The sequence below is a fragment of the Zootoca vivipara genome, chromosome 17, assembly GCF_963506605.1.
Source record: "Zootoca vivipara chromosome 17, rZooViv1.1, whole genome shotgun sequence".
Lineage (NCBI taxonomy): Eukaryota > Metazoa > Chordata > Lepidosauria > Squamata > Lacertidae > Zootoca > Zootoca vivipara.
The window spans coordinates 4,121,855-4,138,609 of NC_083292.1; the positions used below are offsets into that span (position 1 = coordinate 4,121,855).

The 16,755-nt window shown below is 43.7% G+C and overlaps 1 protein-coding gene across 19 annotated transcripts in view; it reads left to right on the forward strand.

Moving 5' to 3' along the window:
- PITPNM2 (phosphatidylinositol transfer protein membrane associated 2) overlaps positions 1–16,755 on the forward strand; it is a 217,622-nt gene that overhangs the window by 147,735 nt on the left and 53,132 nt on the right. For all 19 annotated transcript variants that reach the window (XR_009556937.1, XM_035098032.2, XM_035098047.2 and 16 more), the window contains 5 exons: positions 1,391–1,624; positions 2,584–2,910; positions 7,860–7,955; positions 13,972–14,076; positions 15,991–16,061. Coding sequence is in view for 18 of the 19 variants with exons in the window: in XM_035098032.2 (XP_034953923.2) it covers positions 1,391–1,624; positions 2,584–2,910; positions 7,860–7,955; positions 13,972–14,076; positions 15,991–16,061 (833 nt within the window). In the remaining variant the exon portion in view is untranslated. The remainder of the gene's footprint in view (positions 1–1,390; positions 1,625–2,583; positions 2,911–7,859; positions 7,956–13,971; positions 14,077–15,990; positions 16,062–16,755) is intronic.

The window sequence follows — 16,755 nt, forward strand, 5'->3', positions numbered from 1 at the left end:
CCCAAGATTATGGCAAAGGCGAGTCTCTGGAGCCAACTTATTGACTGCATCTCATTGCAAAGAACATGATTAGCACTAGTGTAGCAATAACACCTCAGTCATCCATGCACAGTTGATGGTGATGGATGTGTCATTTGGAACCCACAGAACAGTTAATTCTCTGAGAAAATTAACTGAAATGCTGAGGTGTTTTTCAACCTGAATTTTAAATGTACCCCTGAGACCCCAGTTTCTGCATAAAGGTTTATTTAAGAGAGTAGTTAATTAGTTCTACTACATTTGTATGAAACCTCTTCCCTTTGTTTAAGTGTTTGTTAAATAACTCTCAAGGCTTAAAAAGGCAGAAAATGTGAGCTGCAGGAAGACTGTGGCGGAGCATTAGCAAACCAAACAGTGTGTCTGCACTGTTTGTGGGGCTGCCAGCTGCTTTGTGTCTAATGCAGAAAATTTAAATGCTCCCCTTCCTTCTGTTAAATCAGGCATGAGGGAACCTGTTGAACTTCAGCCCCATCCTCCCTGACCATTGGCTGTGACTGCTGGGACTGATGGGAATTGGAGTCTAGCAATAGCTGAAGGACCAAGTGTTCTCCACACCTACAATAAATAATAAGGTCATAACCACACTGTACATTTAAGGTACTCTTATACCACATTGACAGTCATTACTTCCCACAAAGAAGCAGTTCCCAAGCTGTTCTATACAACCTTCACAAACCTGATGCCTTCCCAGATGTTTTGGACTACAGCTCCCACCAGCCCCAACCAGCATGCTCAAAGGTCAGGAACAACATCTGGAGAGCACCAAGTTGGGGACAGCTGATGTAGCCAATACTACAGTAGATGGATCAATAGTCTGACTAAGGCAGTTTCTGATTTTTCTAAATCCCCAATTTCAACCTGCTGTTAATTTCCTACAAGTCCTGACCTATATGAATGATTCTTGGAGCACATGAGCAAACAACATGTTGTTTTTGGTCTGTTTGACCTTCATACTGTAGAAACTTGTGGAACTCCAGATTAAATCATCTGTGTTCTACAACCACATTAGAAAATGGTCAATTGATATTGATGTAGCCAATTTGTTAGTTCTATGATTTAAACCTCTGAGAAATAGCATTTTTCAGAAGAGATGTTGTGGTCAAATCTTACAGAGAATTCTCTGATTGCCTGCTTCACACACACACACACACACACATATACTGTATCTGGAATAAAGTTTCTCTTTGAGACTTCTTCAGAGAAAGGAAATGCCAGCCTCTGACTCACTTGTGTAAAGTGTTTAAATACCAGTTGTTTCAGTCTAAACAGTTATCAAAGCAAAACAAAGCTTTGATGAAATTATGTTTATGCTCTTTAATGTTTTTGTTTAAACTACTTTTTCTGGACTTAGATCCCATTGATATTGTTAAAGATCCCATCCCTCCACACGAATACAAATCAGAAGAAGATCCAAAGCTATATAAATCAGTGAAGACGACAAGGGGTCCCCTGTCAGAAGACTGGATCAAAGAGCACAAGAACAACCCTGGGAGATACCCTATGATGTGTGCCTACAAACTGTGCAAGGTGGAATTCAGATATTGGGGGATGCAGTCTAAAATTGAGCGCTTCATTCATGACGTTGGTAAGTTTTTATCTCCTTGAGCTCTGCTCAGTATATTTGCTCCTGGCTCAGCCGGCATTATGGAAGAATATTGAAAAGCTGCCTGGGGCTGATGAGAATTGAACTCAATTTGGAGGGCCACAGGGTTCATTGTCCCTGGGCTCACCCATTTGACCACACCTTCCTACTAAAGACTGGTGTTAGGAGGGTGCTGGCAGGTCTTGGCCCCAGAGCCAGACGAGAGCTAAGCCCAAGAACAAAGTTCCAGTTAAATCTGCATGAAACTGGTTCAGGGCATGATCTGAAGGCACATGACATGGCAGCCTTGTGGAAACTAAGTAGTTCTGCGTCTGGTCAGTGCTTGGGTGGGAGAATGCAAGGACTGGCCAAAGACATTTTGCTGCCTGAGGTTAAAGATAAGTTGAAACACACACCCATTCCACATACAGCCAGGCTAGCAATTTAACTTTATTTCAACATTGGTGATGAGACACCTTTGTCCACCACACCTGAGGACAGCAGCTAGCTTACACATACAAGGCAGGTTCTGGCTTCCAACACATTTCCACTGCCCCATACACCCCAGCATCCAGCACTGGGAGTGGCTGTCTCACTCTGCCTAATGGTAGGGCCAGCCCTGGAGACTGCATTGCAACTTTATGTCCTCAAGTACATCAGAGAGTCCTTGCAGAACCCCAGGGAAAGAAAGCCAAGGCTCCAGGCCATATGTTGAGCAGAGGTCTAGCTTACCAGAATGTTATGGAGGCATTTAAGATTTATTAAGAAAAACATAAACCTTCCTAAGTCCAGAATTCCAGGAGGGGAGATCTGGGTATGTACAGGAATCAGCATCCAAGTGTAGCACTGAAGCTTTTGTTGATCGACAGTTGAAATGTGGTGATGCCCCTGAATGGGTGTTCTTATTAGCTAGATCAGTGGCCTGCTGGAAATTTTTGTGTCTCCCCATCCCCAACCCCTAGGCTTGCGGAAGGTGATGGTTCGGGCCCACAGGCAAGCTTGGTGCTGGCAGGATGAATGGTACGGGCTTACCATTGAGGACATCCGGCAGCTGGAAAAGGAGGCACAACTGATGCTGGCACAGAAGATGGCCCAGTTCAGCTGCAACGAGAATGAGCTGGAGCAGCACCTTCCCAAAGACCCTCTGGATGAGAATGATACGGAAACAAAGGCCATATCTCCATCCACCGAGGCGGTGGACACAGCTAGCAATATCGGTGAAGCCTTGCCAGGGAGAGTGCTGACTAAGCAGTGGTCGACGTCTTCCAAGTCCTCTTCAAAAAGAGGAGGTGAGTCACACCCACCTGGTTAGTTTCAAAAGGAACACAGAGTATGTAGCTAACAACTTCTGAAGGTTGACGTACAGAGTCATAGAGTTTGGTTATACTGTACATAAAGCTGAAAGGGTGATGGAGTTCAGTGCCACAGCACCTGCTTGTGTGTTGTGTTGTGTTGTGGTGGGTGGGGTGCTAGAAGCTGTCACTCTCCAGCCTCTATACACCACCAAAATGAGCCAAGGGCCACCACCGGCTAGTTCCTTCTCTGCAAGGTGTTAATGGCTGGTTTCCTCCTAGAGGAAGCATTATAGAATCGTCCTGCTTATTACAGTTCCTTCCCTCCAAATCCCTCTGCATTGATTTGTATGTTCATTTCCCCATAGTGTGTGCTTTTTTGTGAAGCTTGATTGGTTGGAGAACTTCATCAAAAAATTCAGATAAGTGCAAATTATGAAGAATGGCTGTGTTTCAGTTTTCATATTGTTTGGAAAGTACAGATTTGATAAATTTGGTTTTAAATGAAAACTGAATCAGTTTCTCCCCATCACTAATTGCTAGCCACTCACCCCCTCAAACTACGCAGAGTTTGTTGGCAAGAAATTGACTACCAACCCCGTTTTTCTTCAGTGGAGATATGCTTTGTATAGTGACCCTGGAAGAGATAGGATTTGATCCCACAATTCCAAGATCCAAGCCCAGCTCTGAAACCACTAGACCTTGCTTTCCAAAGTACACCTGCTTCTGAGGACCCAGATAGGCCACTTGCATTAACCAAGTCTGGGTTTATCGCAACCCAAAACGAACATTCTTGCAATCCTGATGTGCTCTTCAAACAGTGAATGGAATAAGTTTTCATGCGGACATGTCACAGGAATAGCCCTCGTAGAGCATAGCAGTCATTCCTTAGAGAGTTTCCTTTTAGTTTGGTAGAATCTGATTCTATTTTGAAGAAATGTTATACTCCCCGACTGGCATCAGTATGAATTCTTTATAGGTTTACAACCTAGAGGTGTTTCATTCCTTTAAAAAGCTACGGGCCAAGAAAATGTTCCAGCGGGTTCAGGTTCCCTTCTTTGTTGGTGTTCTTTTCCAGCCATCCTTCATTGTGAGACAGTAGTGGATTTGGGTCGTCCCCCTAGATATGGACTGTATAATAGAGCTATCATGGTCTATAGTGTACGGTTGGTTCTTTTGCCTGTCTGCTAAAGATCTGGTCAAACAAATCTTTTAAACACTGCAAAAAAATACAAACTGTATGAAGAAGGCGTATAACAGGGTGAGTGTCCAGACTGTGGACAATCATGGCACTGAATCAGGGGTGGGGAACCTGTGGCCCTCCAGGTGCCATTGGTCTCATTAGTTCTCATTAGTCACAGATCAGAATGCAGGGGGGAAATAATTCAGGAAGAATTTAAGGCTGATCCTATAAAATCTGCAATTTCTGAAACAATATACAAACTGAAAAACACCTATCCTTCAAAATTCCCCAAACAATGTTAAAAAAAGTCATATGTTAGAGGACAGTTGTGCATGAAAATGAAGATATTATTTGAAATAACATTCAAAAATGCATTATATTGGGGGAAATTGCTTTAAAAAACCTGTCCATTAGTCATATAAAAATGCATATAAAATGCAAATAAAAATGCATTTAAATGCATATAAAATGTGTTTATTAGGAGGATTTTGCACTAAAATGCTGAGGAATTTTTATGAGGAATTAAATTTCCCCCCAAATTATAGAGAACTGGATTTGAGACTTCAAAAATGAGACACCGAGAAAACCAAAATGTAGAGATCCTTAGTCACAGCCATTATGGGCAATGGTGAGGGATGGTAACCTAACATTATCTGGAGGGTCACAAGTGTCTCATACTTGCTCTATATCCATCACTTTTTGAAACCACCACTCGTTTTTCCACCACTAGAACACAGAGGAATCCAGATATGCCAAGTGCTTCTTTTAGGGTTGCTTTGCTTTGTCAGCCAAAATCAAATTGTTTGCCTAAAGAAGTGTCCCTGGTTAGTCAGGCAACTGACATTAATGTTTTCAAGATTATTTTACATTCCAGTACTTATAAAAACTGTAGGTGGCAAGCGCTGTCTTAGAAGGGGCATTCTGTGATATGAGAGATAATGGGGAATGTCTCTTCCAAGATGTGATGACCATAAAACTAAAATATACTTCTTATCACAAAGGACATTAGAGGAGACCTGCTGGATCAGGCCAAGGGCCCATCTAGTCCAGTTCTCTGTTCTCGCAGTGACCAGCCAGGTGCCCATGGGAAGACTGAATGCAAGCAGAAACAGAGGGCAACAGCTCTCAGCTTTCTTTAGAACTGCTGCGTGCAAATGTATGCAGATTTAATCAATTAATTGATCAACCTACTAATATGATTCATCAGCTAAGATTTCATTAATTGGGTGGCAGCCCTAATAGCTTCATGGCATCAGGGTTTTGTCAGGGCACATTCTCTATCTGGCAGGAGGAGCAGGGTTGTACAGTGGAAAGTGTGGGTGGTGGGTGGGTGGGAGCAATAGAATTGCTTAGCGATTTACCAGGCATGGAAACTTCTGCTGTGGCACGACTGCCTCGGGCGATGTGCTTTTCCTGGACATGTGCTTGTCTAATGTGAAATGTTAGACATAAAACAAGCGACACTCATTATTGCTTGGATCCTTTAATCCCCTGTTTTGGAGCTCTTTGGAATGCAGTGACCATAGCAAAGCTACCGCGCCATGTTTATACATTAAGGTGTTTCCACTATCAACACCCCCCCCCCCCAAAAAAATTCTCTCCAAGGATCATAAATTAATGAAACAGAGCTCAAACTGTGTTGCAAACCTGGTCTCGCAAGGGAGCATTTCTGAGCTCACTGGAGGGGCAGAAAGAGACAATTTAAAGATGAGATAGGATCCTGAGTCAACTGGAGCCTTCTCCCATTCCAATGTGTGATTGGAATGAATCACCCCTTAGAGAATACCGTGCTAATCTACAGTGGATTTGTGGGACAAATTTTCCTCCACTGCCTCATCATATCACCCTCATTTGGAACAAAGAGCTGCTGTTTTGCTCTTAGGATGCTTCTCTGTGCTCAGTTCTAGAATGGGGGGCGGGGGGAGGAGTTATTTGTTCTGTTCCACTTTTTAAATCAGTTTTAGGTTAGTGCTCCTGATCCACAGATCCTTGTGCACCACAGAGGACTGCAATTGCACACAAGGGCCGCTGCACACTCATCTGTGATGCTGGGTGGGGTGGGAAGCATTTTTGAGAAGCACCTAGCGGTTGGTCACTTTCCACAACTACATGCATGCAGAAAGCTGGATGTTCACTACAGGACTGTCCTGCCAACCCACTCCTGGAAAGGCCCAGTGATCCTCCACCTGACTCTTGGCAGAGCTAAGCCATGAGCATATCCAGCTCACCCCTCTGCATCAAAGCCTTGTTGTTAGCCAGGCGCCCCCATTAGACTGGATCCGGCTAGTGAGAGAAGTGAATTGCAGAGAATCAGGTTAGAGAAGCACATCGTGGGAGGCTTTTTAATCTCCTCCTCAGCATTTTAAGGAGATGGCCACACATTTGCATGCATGACCACCAAGGGAGCTGCTCCTCAAGTTTCCTGCTGATGCAGATGAGATGAAAGCGGCTTCTTTTGTCTCCTGCATGAGGGCTCGATCAGTCTTCTGCTGTGTAAGTGAGACCCCTGGTGTAAGCAGGGACCCTTGTCGCACGCACGCCTGTATTATTATCTGTTCTATTTTTAGCAGCTGTTATGCGAGGGCCTTTGACGTCAGTCCAGTGTGGTTTAGCTGTGTGCTGTCAATCACTTGGCTCCCTTATTCCTAAAGGAATGGGGTGGAATAGTCAGGGGTGACAGAGTGAATGCTGAAGCCATAATTAGCTACGCAACTGATCCGGGGGCGGTGGCGAGGGGGTGTGTTACAGCAGTGACCTTTCTACATGACAATTAATAAAAGTAGAATCCAAAGCCATTGCCCGGCACGTGTGGCTACCTTCTGGTGGTACAATAATAAATGGGATTTTCTTGCTGGTATGTCATTTAACACGAGCCACTACATGTCTTCTGGGTGGCTCCATGTGAATTTAATAAGCAAAAAGCTATTTGGCTGCCTTTATTAGATTATATGTGGTTGTAGCATTTAGTGTGGATTCTCTGGTGTCTATTACCCAGCAGTGCCAACCTTCACTAAGTGGGGATAAAGGAAAAGGGGAACAAAACCCGGGTTTCCTCAGGGGAGTGCTGAGGTCAGATAAGGGCTCTGGCGAAATGTCCAGCACCACAATAGCGCTTCCATCCTTGCCTGAGGAGAGCAAAAAACACTCCATGGTGGCCAGTGAGCACTTTTCACGGGTGGCACAGACCGCACAGCAACCCCCGCAGAGGTCACTTTAAGTTGCACATGCCTGTTCATCTCTTTTGCATCTCACTGTGTGGAGAAACCACCTTGCCTTTTGCCACTAAAATGTGGTGATGCAAAGAGAGGGCTCTTCACCTGGTTGCAGGCCACTACCAACAAACAGCTTGGTTCATAGAGGCAACTGCCACAAAAAGCCATAAAATACGGCCTCAATCAAGACTCAACAGCTGGAGTTTAAAGTGTGAATACCTTGACATGTGGTCTAACATCAGTCCCAGCATTGCCCTTTCCCTTCTCTCCTTCTGTCTTTTTGTTTTTCAATATTCAGTGTGAGGAAGAGTCCTTTGTGACTCAAAAGCTTGCAAGATACCATTGTGAATGTCTGCTTTCCTGATAAAAGCTATTTCTTTTGCGGTCCTTGTGATTTTTGAGGAAAAGACCATGTGTTTTCAGGCAGCTTCCTTTTTTAAATTGCCAACCCGTAAAACAGAAATTATTTTACACATCCTTCCGATGCTTATAAATAGCTGCTCTTTGAAAACAGCATCACTGATTGCACAAATCCATTCTGTTTCTCCTAGCAAGCCCCTCGCGCCATAGCATATCGGAGTGGAGAATGCAGAGCATTGCAAGAGATTCAGACGAGGGCTCCGATGACGAGTTCTTCGATGCACACGGTAGGTGGAGCATAGAAAGAGCAGCTGCTAAGCTGTGTTAACGGGTGTATGAGTACCATGGTGTATATGTGAAGCCATTTGCATGAGAGAGAAGCTGTCTTTTCTCCAATGAAGCTGTGTCACTTCAGCATCGCTCCAGGTGGAAGGCCTGGACTTTCCACACTCCACCCTTTCTATGTTATTGTGGACACTTTTCAAGTTCATCGAGATGCAACTTTTGAGTTTAGACATGCATTTGTTTACTAGCTGAAGTGACCCACTCATCCGCGCCCACCCTCCCCACCCCTGGTGGTAAAAATATAGTAAAAAATTTTTTTAGTCAGTAACAATTTGCTGCCTGTTAATGGTGTCCCAAAGTCTGTTCCCTGGAGTAAGTTAATCTACCATACCTAATGATTTACCGTAGCTCTGACGTGCTTTCAGCCTATGAAACACTGTGTTTCCCTGGGAGTGATAGTGTGGGGAAGAGAGGGAGGAGGGTATGCAGCAAGACAGACAGACAGACAGACAAGGTGTGGCTGTAATAAACAGCTTGTCTGCTTCAGTGTAACTTGATGTCACTTTGTTGTTGGCGGCGGCTTAGATAGATGGCAAGAAATATTACTTTTTAGGGATAGTGTTGTCCAGTATAGTCATTAGACTGTTTGGAGCAGGAAGGAGTGGATTCAGATCTCCTCAACTAGGTGGCCTTGGATCAACTGCTGCCTCTCCTCCTTAGCATCACTTTCTTTGTAAAAGTGCCTGAAATAGTGGCTGCTGAACAATAATAGTTAAAAACTGTAAGACCCTGCCAGGAAGCTTGCTGTCAGCCTAAGCATGCTTCTTAGAATTGTTCTAAGGATAAAAAAAGATAACCCCATAGATGCCCACTGAAGCTCTTTGGAACAATAAGGGCTGGATCTAGAAACATCAAAGAAGCATTTCAGTTAAACGTGTTGTAAATTTAAACAGGGAAAACAGGTAGAGAAAAATGGGACTCCTCGTTGCCATCTGATGGCACAATGTTATATCGCACATACAACGCATATAAATCACAATCTAGTTGAGTCCAAGGTACAAGTGTAAAAGTGTAAACCAAATGCAGTTCAATAAGTTGGGTTGTTATATAGCTTTCATATTTTGTTGATTCATGTTGACTGAAGGGTTGTTGTTGTTTTACATTCTTTACCTGCTTTTGGGTGAAGGTTGTCTCCTTTACACATGTTTTCCCCAAGGGTACTTCCGAACCAGCCCCACAGCCACAAGATGCAATGATGGCAAGCAGCTTAGCTAGCTTTAATAATGGAAATAAATTGTTTCTGGTGAATCAATTGCTAATTTGGATTCTCCATCTGAGAGAGACTCAGAGGATGGTGGCAAGGGAGAGAGCCTTTCAGTTGCGGCTCCTCCCCTTGTGAATGCTCTTCCCTTTGAGGTCTGCCTGGCATCTTACTTGGCATCTTTTCAACACCAGATAAAGACTTATATTTTTTCCAGGTTTTTGAAGACGAAGATGCTGATACTTGCATGCTACCAAAGCTTCTTGTAGCTGTTATGGAGGATGTTGTTGTTCTGTTTAATGCTATAAATGTGTATATATATATTTATGTTTTTAATGTGTTGTAAGTCGCTTGGAGACCTTCAGGTAACAAGCAACTAAAAGGTCTTACTATTGTTACTGTTCTTCTTGTTATTGTATTCAGAGACAGTTTGTCACTGAATACCAGATGCTGGAGTGCAACAGCAGGAGAATGCTGTTGCCTTCTTGTTCTCCTTCTGGTCTTTGCAGAGGCATTTGATGGGTCCTTGTGTGAAACAGGATGCCAGAATGCGTGCCCCTTTGTTTGAACCAATAGGACTTCTCTGGTGTTTTTCTGTTCACTGCTCTGCAAGCACTACATTTGTCTTTGCCCTAAGATGTCCCTGGATGAAGTCCACCACTCCTTTATACTTGAGTATTGAGTTGGATTCTTGAGAACAGGGGAGTCTTGTTTTTGAGTTTCTGCCTTTCAGAACTTCTTGTTCATGATACAGCAGGCACATCTCTTGAATTAGCAAAACTGAAGCAACAAGAGCCTCTTCAGAGTCTCTTCAGTGAAACGACATATCATTGCTCAATAGCATTCTCATGTCGAGACAACTGATTATCCTAATGTTTTGGACTCCCCCACACCCCAACCGTTTGGATAAATGTAGTTGTAATTTATATTTACAAGGGAACATACTATGCTCTAATTGGTCTGGAATACTTCCAGAATGTTCAGATAATCATAGGTTTAGTATAGCATTATAGTGACACAGAGTAAAGTTCTTATTTCTGTTCTGTCAACTACTTTCTTCACTTGAAAATGCTTTACAGATTTTAACAGCCTGATCCCATGCATATTTACCTGGAACTAAGCCCTGCTGAATTCAGTGGAACTCCTCAGCAATTGTGCATGGGATTTTGCTTTTAAAAAAATAAAATAAAATAAAAACCACCCCAGGTACTCTTGATAGGTACATTGAAGGAAGCTTTTCAGTTCTATACTAGAGGGAGAAGTGGCATCTCTCCTCTTTGTTGCAGCTCTCAGAAGCAGAGGGGCCCTGTTCTCAATGTTTTGGTCCATGTTTATTCCCATTTGAGGTGATTTGAGACTGAGATGTTGGAGGGATGTGAGTGACTTGCCTGTGACTGCCCAACATTGAATTGGCTCGGAAATAAGCCTCAGTATTTCTCCGAAAGTTGTGAAATAGCTTCATCAGCTTCATCTGCTTCCTAGCTAATGTAATGTTAGAATTAAGCTGGGAGGTGAACACTGAAAAATGCTCTCTCCCACCCAGCCTCCCTCTCTTTAACCCAGCTACCCACTCTTCCTCTAACCTCCCTCCCTGTGAAACCCACTTCCTGGCCAATGGCAGCAGCACCCCAGTCACAGGGAAAAGGAACAAGACACGTCTTGCTGAATATAGTTTTGTGGTTTAAAATCCAAACCAGAGAAGAATTCAGGGTTCCTAATGCAGATCTCTTCTTTGAGATGAGCATTACAAGCCGTGGAAGTACATGTAACATGCTGAAGGCTGTCTTGTGGCTTCCCACACCCTGGATAGAATAAGGCAGTCTTCTTGAACTTTGGTTCCCCCAGTTGTTGTTGGGTTACAACAACCATCATTTCCATCCAGCTTAGCCAATTGTCAGGGATGATTAAAATTTTAGCCCAACAACATCAGAGGACCCAAGGTTGAAGAACAAATCGTTTCCAGAGAGTGGTAGGGGATGCTTTATCCCATGTTGATGGCCATTTAGCTGATTCCCTGGTGACCCGTTGGAATATGGAGTTAACCAGGGCTATTGACTGTCTGGCTCCGAAGAGCCCTCTCCGATTGCATGGAGCCCGGACAGCCCCGTGGTTTCCCCCAGAGCTGAGGGTGATGAAACAATCGCTGAGACGGCTAGAGCGCCGGTGGCGGAAAACTCACTCTGAATCCAACCGAACATAGGCTAGAGCTCAACGTTGAGCCTACCAAGTGGCGATGGCGACAGCGAAGAAGACTTTCTTCACCGCCTCTATTGCATCTGCAGAAAATAGTAGCAGGAGACTCTTTCAGGTGGTTCACAAGCTAACGGAACCACCTTTACCATCGGGGCCTTGTAAAGACCCCAAGATCTCCTGCAATGATTTTGCAAAGTTTTTTAGCAGATAAAGTCGCTCAGATTCGGAAGGAGGTAGACACCACCGTGGGAGCAGGGCCGGGGCGGGAGAGTGCTGGAGCTCTGTCTGGTCGAGTTGCATGGAATCAATTTCAATCCGTTGCCTCCAAGGATGTGGACAGGCTGCTTGGATGAGTGAAACCGACCACCTGTCCCATTGATCCTTGCCCATCCTGGCTAATAAAAGCGAGCCGGGAAGGGCTGGGTGATGGGCTCTGCGGGGTGGTAAATGCTTCCCTCTGCAAGAGAGTCTTCCTAGACCCACTGAAAGAGGCGGTCATTAAACCGCTTCTTAAAAAAAAACATCTTTAGACCCAGCCAATATGGCCAACTATCGCCCAGGCTCAAATTTACCATTCTTGGACAAGGTGATTGAGTGGGTGGTTGCTGAACAACGCCAAGCATGCCTGGAGGATGCGGACCATTTGGATCCCTTCCAGAGGAGCCAGGCATAACTGCCCTATAAGGCATCTTAATGTAGATGTCTGTTTCTGAAGCTGAGTAAAGATGGGAGGGGGGGTAGCCCCTTTACACCAGGAGGTCACATGCAAAATCCATTGTGTAGTGTTTTGTTTCCGTGAACTTCTTGAAAGAAAGTGGGCACATAACAAATAATATCCTAGCCATATCCTAGCTGTTTTTATTAGAGGCATGAGGATTGCATTATCTTCTCACAAAAGGATCTTGATCTTGAGTGTGTGTGTGTGTGTGTGTATTCCAAGGCTTCTCACATGTTCTCAGTTGCTGGCAAAGTATGACAAACCAAATTATTAACACTGAATAACTGTTCCATAAAAATGCAAATAATGGGAGCAAGAACCCATTCAGTGATCATGGTAAGCAGCAGTGAGAGAGCTGTAATTAAGCCTTCCAAGCAACTGGGTTCAATATTTAGATAAAGTAGCAGGGACAAGCCTGGAATGTAAATTCACTCCTCTTTGTTCTTTACAGTTTTGACAAGGCATACTCCCCCCACCCTGTGCATGAGATGCACCAGGCAGTGGGACAAAAGCTTTGTTGGATTAATTGGTGCAATACTTTCATTAATTGCAGGTTAGAAATATGCATGTTGTTAATCATAGCCATGAGAAGAGTGATTGACACCAGTGTACTGATGTAGGCAAGTTTGATCAGCTTTTCATTGAACCCTGTTCTGACTATTTAATGATTTATCTTTGGCATTATCCCAGAGAAAGAGTTATTTCCCCCAATGTAAAGTCTTCAGCAGTTGCTTGCATTTGTAATCTTTATTTTAGCTGGTTAATTAATTGGTAAACAGGAAGTGTTCAATTGTCTAGCTTCACTTTCAGCAGTCAATAGCCTTGTCGGAGGTGCAATCCATTTATTTATCTACCCTCCATGTGCACAGTTGCTATCAGGTATATTAAAAGGACAGCAGGAACTTAGGGGTCTGCCTTAAACTAAGTCAGACTATTGGTTTATCTAGCTAAGTGTTGCCTAAAACCTCCTTCCCCAACCTAGTGCTCTTCAAATATTGTTGGACTGCAACTCCCATCCTCCTTGATTATTGGCGGCTGTGCTGGTAGGGCTGGTGGGAATTGGAGTCCAATAACATCTGGAGGGCACCACATTGAGGAAAGGCTGCTCTGGTTAGCTGTTCCTCTTCAGGGTTTCAGGTGTGGGGGGGCTCTCCCCACCTTACCCGGAGATGCCAGGGATTGAACCTGGGACCTTTGCATGCATTCCAAACCTGTTCCAGAAAGGCACAGTACCCTCCGTAAACTGGTAGGTAGGAGAGTCCCCGTAGAGACCAGTGCTTTATTTCTATACGCCCCATGCCACCCCCCATCTCACCACCGTTTGGGGCTCATCCATACTTCTACTGGTCTTGCTGCTTTCCCCTAGAAAAACCTGCTCATTACTGCTGAATTGGAGCAGGTTTTCTCTCTCTTTTTCTTTTCGATTTTCAGTTTTAAAATGCAGTAAAATGGCTACATACAAATTCAATAAAACAGAAGATACAGCACAAAGCAATACATAGTGTAACAATAGCAGTTCCAGAGCAGCTCAAAAAACCACTCCCAACATTGACCGTAGTTAAGATTCTGCTTTGTCAATACATGGTATAAAGAGATTGCTCTTAAATTCTCTGCTAACACCTGTTTGTGTTTGAAACTGATAAGGTTTTTTCCTGTGATTTATTTTTCAAAGCCTCTGATTCCCCTGCCTTATGAACTGCTGTGGATTTTCTTAGCATCAGCTCCCCATGTCTGCCCTTCTAGCCTCCAGCTGTTAAGAGCTGGCACAGTGTTAACAAAGAGCACATGACACCATATTCTGTGTCTGTATTTATGAACCTAATTGTTCTCTTCTCTCTCTTTAAAGAGGACTTGTCTGAGAATGAAGAGGTGTTCCCAAAAGAAATTACCAAATGGAGTTCAAACGATCTCATGGATAAGATCGAAACCCCAGAATCTGAAGAAGTACCAGGTAATTTTTTTGTGTAGAATGGGATACAGCTGAGAGTATTGTACAGTTACTCCACTGAATGGCTGTACTCTTAGTTGAATAATAGAAGATGGATCCTTTAATAATGATAATAATTATTTTATTTATTTGTATCCCACCCATCTGACTGGGTTGCTCCTCTCACTCTGGGCGGCTTCCAAAAAACAAAACATTTCTCTAATTAAAACGTGTTAGCCATCTTAGCCAAGTCCAGTTATTTTTCAGCCATTCTTCTATAGTGAATGAGGCTGTTACCTTCCCAGGGTTTTTGGGGTGGTGGTGGAGTGGGACAGGTAGAAAACCAGAGTAAGCCTGTAGTGTAGTTGTGCAGTGTTGGGGCATGTCCATGCTTCCATTCATCCTGCACTTACTTAGAATTTGCACTGGAACAGTAGAACTGGTCCAAAAGCTTTTCATTTATATCCTGATACCGAAATGCAACATGTCCCCCGTTTTTTTTTACCATCGTATCAGAACAAACGAAAGGCCACTTAAATCCCAAATAGAAATTAATTCCCCTTCTGATTCAATCTTTCTTTCTTTCTTTCTTTCTTTTTTTACTCCTGAACAGAGAAACACACACTTTCCCTTGTGTCTATTCTTTATTGGTTGTCAGGTCCATCCTCAGGAAGTGATAGTGGAACTCTCAGCTGATAAACACCTACAAATTATACACCTGGAAGCCAAAATTGCTCTGGCAGCTAAGAAGCTTCATTCCAGTTCTATTAATGCACTAATTTTAAATTTTTATGCTGTAAACTTTTGTGCTATAGACTTTTATGCTGTAGATTTTTATAGACATTTGATGTGTGATTTGCCACCTGTGTTTATTGTGAAGGTCTTTGGCTATATATATATATATAAATTGAATGATAAACACTTTTCCTTGTGGCACAATCTTTCTCCTCCACCCATTCTGTCTCCATCCACACCTTGAGTAAAATTCGCCAGTTTTCTCCAGAGCCCATTGCTGTGCACTTCTGGTTCCCTGCCCCATGCTGTTTTTTCTTAGGTGTCCCCTTTCTGTGCTCATACGGGCATTGTGATCAGCTAGGTATATGTGAGCGAAAGCAGTTTCCAGTGCCAATGTGCATTGGATGTGCAACCACAATGCAAGCATTGGGAATGATGGGGGGGATGTACACCATCCAAATTAACCCCCTTCCTTCATCGCAGAGGCTGTCAGCGCCTCGTGCTACCGCCACCTCGAATGTTCCACATTATGGGCGGTCTTTCTTTAATGGCAATTAATGTACAGTCTATTTTTCACTTGCGCTTGTTGCACCCCCCTTTGGGGGTTCCAGAAAGCATATTGTGTGCAAGTGCACAGGAACACAGCGGACTTTAAAAAAGCAACAGAAAAGGAGGGTATGTGTAGCTGCACTGTGGCGCAAGGGGACAGAGAAAGGGGTGGGGAAGAAGGAAGAAAAGTGGAACACTGCAATTGACAGGATAGTGCTCATTTTCAGGGATGCCTCCTTGAAAAGTGTGGAGGCATCTGCAATGCTAATCTGCAATGCAACAAGTTGAAAAAACATGGGATAAATGTGGATGGTCACTTAATAAGCCCCACACCCAACCTGTCTTCTCGATCTAGGTAACAGTGGAAGATACTTCACAAGAAAAAGAGCTTTAAGAACCTTTGAAATTAACATCTCCTGTTACATCTGTTCATACATTTGGCCATTTTGTGACCTTGTTCTATGCAGATTTCCCAAAACGTAGAGTTGGGAGCAATCCTCACCATCTCTCTCTCCCCTTTTCCCATATCAGCAAACATCAGCAGAGTAGTGGCAGATACCCCTTCACATACTAAAGCTTGGGAAGTACTAGAATGTCTCATGGTCTGTGGAGGAAAGAACCCAAACTCATATGACCATAAATCTTTCCTTCCAGACGATCCATGTCTTGAATCAGCAGCAGAGTACCATGTTGGATCCAGCGTGGAAAGGCTAAGCATCATTGAGGTACAGTGTCTAAATAAATTCCCTTCTCCGGCTTATATTTTTTTAAAGGTACAGCTTTTATGTGTGTTCTATATCCACGTTTGTCCCTCTGAGCAGAAACACTCCATACCTACAGCTGTGATCTGGCAATAAAATCTGGAATCTACCTGAAGCCTGTGGCCAGATATGTCTCTTGATTTGATCTACCGTAACCACAGTGCAATTCACAGTTTTGCCTGGTTTCCCCTGCAAGGAAAAGAAACATTCTTTATCCTTTTTGTATCATATATCACTTGCAGTCTGCCTCTTGGTGGTGGTGGGGATCTATTAGGGAACACATTAAACCCTCAAACCTGCCCACCCCACCCCCACCCCACCCCGCACACATATACATTGCTGCATTACCATGGGGATGTGCTCCACATTCTTGAAGCTGCTGGTTCGTGCCAATTTTATTAAAGAACTTTACAACATTATGCATAGGACGTAAATTTTTCCCGCCCTCAGAGTAGTAGCCACTGAGTACTGTGATCTCTGAGAATTTCAGACACTGGCCAGCCCTGCTTTGATGGAAAAGCACCAGAAACTGATGATAGTGGGCGTATGCACACTCTGGTTTACTCTGCATGCAGTGCACTCCCACCGCAGGTCTGGCAAGTGGTGTACGTACAGCGTTATCCACAATCTGTATCTATCCTGTTAGGAAATACTGCAT